Below are 1,716 nucleotides of genomic sequence, written 5' to 3'. Positions count from 1 at the left end.
GTTTATATAACCCATTGTCGCTAGTGATCATCCGATCCGCTAACAACGATCATTGACGGTACATATGAGGAATGTGTTGGTAAGGAAAAGGATGTGAAATCAAAGTGAAGGTGGTATTGAGATTCGGTGTGTTCAGCCCCTGTGCTTTGTGTGTCCAGCCCCTGTTCTGTGTGTGTCCAACCTCTGCGCTTTGTGTGTGCATCCCCTGTGCTTTGTATCCAACCCCTGTGCTGTGTGTGTCCAGCCTCTGCGCTTTATGTGTCCAGTCCCTGTCGTTTGTGTGGGTCAGTCCCTGTCGTTTGTGTGTGTCCAGCTCCTGTGCTGTGCGTGTCTAGCCCCAGTGCTTCGTGTGTCCAATTCCTGTATTGTATGCGTCATGCCCCTGTTCTGTGTGTGTCCAGCCCCTGTGCTTTGTGTGTCCAGCCCCTGTGCTTTGTGTGCCCAGCCCCTGTGCCGTGTGTGTGTCCAGCCCCTGAACTTTGTGTCCAGTCCCTGTACTGTTTGTATCCAGCTCTGTGCTTTGTGTGTCCAGCCCTATGTTTTGTGTGCCCAGCCTCTGTGCTTGGTGTCCGGCTCTGTGCTTCCAGATCTGTACTTTGTGTGTCCAGCCCCAGTGTTGTGTGTGTCCAGTCTTTGTACTGTTTGTATCCAGCTCTGTGCTTTGTGTGTCCAGCCCTATGTTTTGTGTGCCCAGCCTCTGTGCTTGGTGTCCGGCTCTGTGCTTCCAGGTCTGTACTTTGTGTGTCCAGCCCCAGTGTTGTGTGTGTCCAGTCCCTGTACTGTTTGTATCCAGCTCTGTGCTTTGTGTGTCCAGCCCTATGTTTTGTGTGCCCAGCCTCTGTGCTTGGTGTCCGGCTCTGTGCTTCCAGATCTGTACTTTGTGTGTCCAGCCCCTGTGTTGTGTGTGTCCAACCCCTGTGCTTTGTGTGTCCAGCCCCTGTGACGTGTGTGTGTGTCTAGCCCGTGCTGTACGTGCCCAACCCCTGTGCTTTGTGTGTCCAGCCCTAAGCTACGGGAAACAGAGAAGAAATTTAATTTTCATTTTTTTCATTAGAAACTATTTTATTGCTTATCTCATCAGTGTTTTTTTTAAGTTATTGGTAAGAAAACACACCAAGAGAAAACAATAGGACAAAGGCAGTCGTACCATCATACATCAATACATCATTCTTAATACCATCATCGTAAATATCAACTTAAACGTTATAATTAAGTTGTAGTACAAGACAATCATAATAAATGTGATTTGAACCTACTTCATACGAACGCACTTTTCTATCAACAATGAGGTGGAACAGAAGAAAACATTTCCATACATACACATTCTGGTTTAGATTGGACAGTGAATACCTCCTTCCTTAATTAACTTTTAAATAATTTACTAAATCATTATGGCTGTTTCCTGTTCTCGCCTTTGAGCAAGTGAATGAACGTACTAGGATTATTATCATTATAAAGTATAATAGGATTAACACGAACGTCTGTATATAACACTCACGATAAATGAGAAAATAGCATTCATATGCTATATCGTTCTTAATGAACAAGACGCACCTTTTTACTGCCTAGTTTCATCTGTGTATCGGGCCACCTTCAACTGCTAGACCATCAACAGATAAACGGATCTTAAAATTTAACATTTCTAAGTTAACATGTAGACTTCATATTTTTTCTCGAGCGTAGAATGTTCGTCGACATGAATACTTGAAGTTGAGT

At 44.6% G+C, this 1,716-nt stretch overlaps 1 protein-coding gene across 1 annotated transcript; it reads left to right on the top strand.

The window, feature by feature from the left end:
- Positions 1-376: 376 nt before the first annotated feature.
- LOC132554221 (keratin-associated protein 4-7-like) lies at positions 377-943 on the top strand. The gene has a single exon (XM_060218531.1). It carries the CDS (start codon positions 377-379, stop codon positions 941-943), a length of 567 nt encoding a protein of 188 aa, XP_060074514.1.
- Positions 944-1,716: the final 773 nt, after the last annotated feature.

Source organism: Ylistrum balloti, unplaced genomic scaffold (genome assembly GCF_031769215.1).
Source record: "Ylistrum balloti isolate Yb309-2 unplaced genomic scaffold, AGI_CSIRO_Ybal_v1 Utg369640, whole genome shotgun sequence".
NCBI lineage: Eukaryota > Metazoa > Mollusca > Bivalvia > Pectinida > Pectinidae > Ylistrum > Ylistrum balloti.
This window is presented reverse-complemented; position numbering and strand designations above follow the sequence as displayed.

Excerpts from the sequence above, each read along its gene's own strand:
- LOC132554221 (XM_060218531.1), top strand. The coding sequence starts at position 377 with ATGCCCCTGTTCTGTGTGTGTCCAGCCCCTGTGCTTTGTGTGTCCAGC.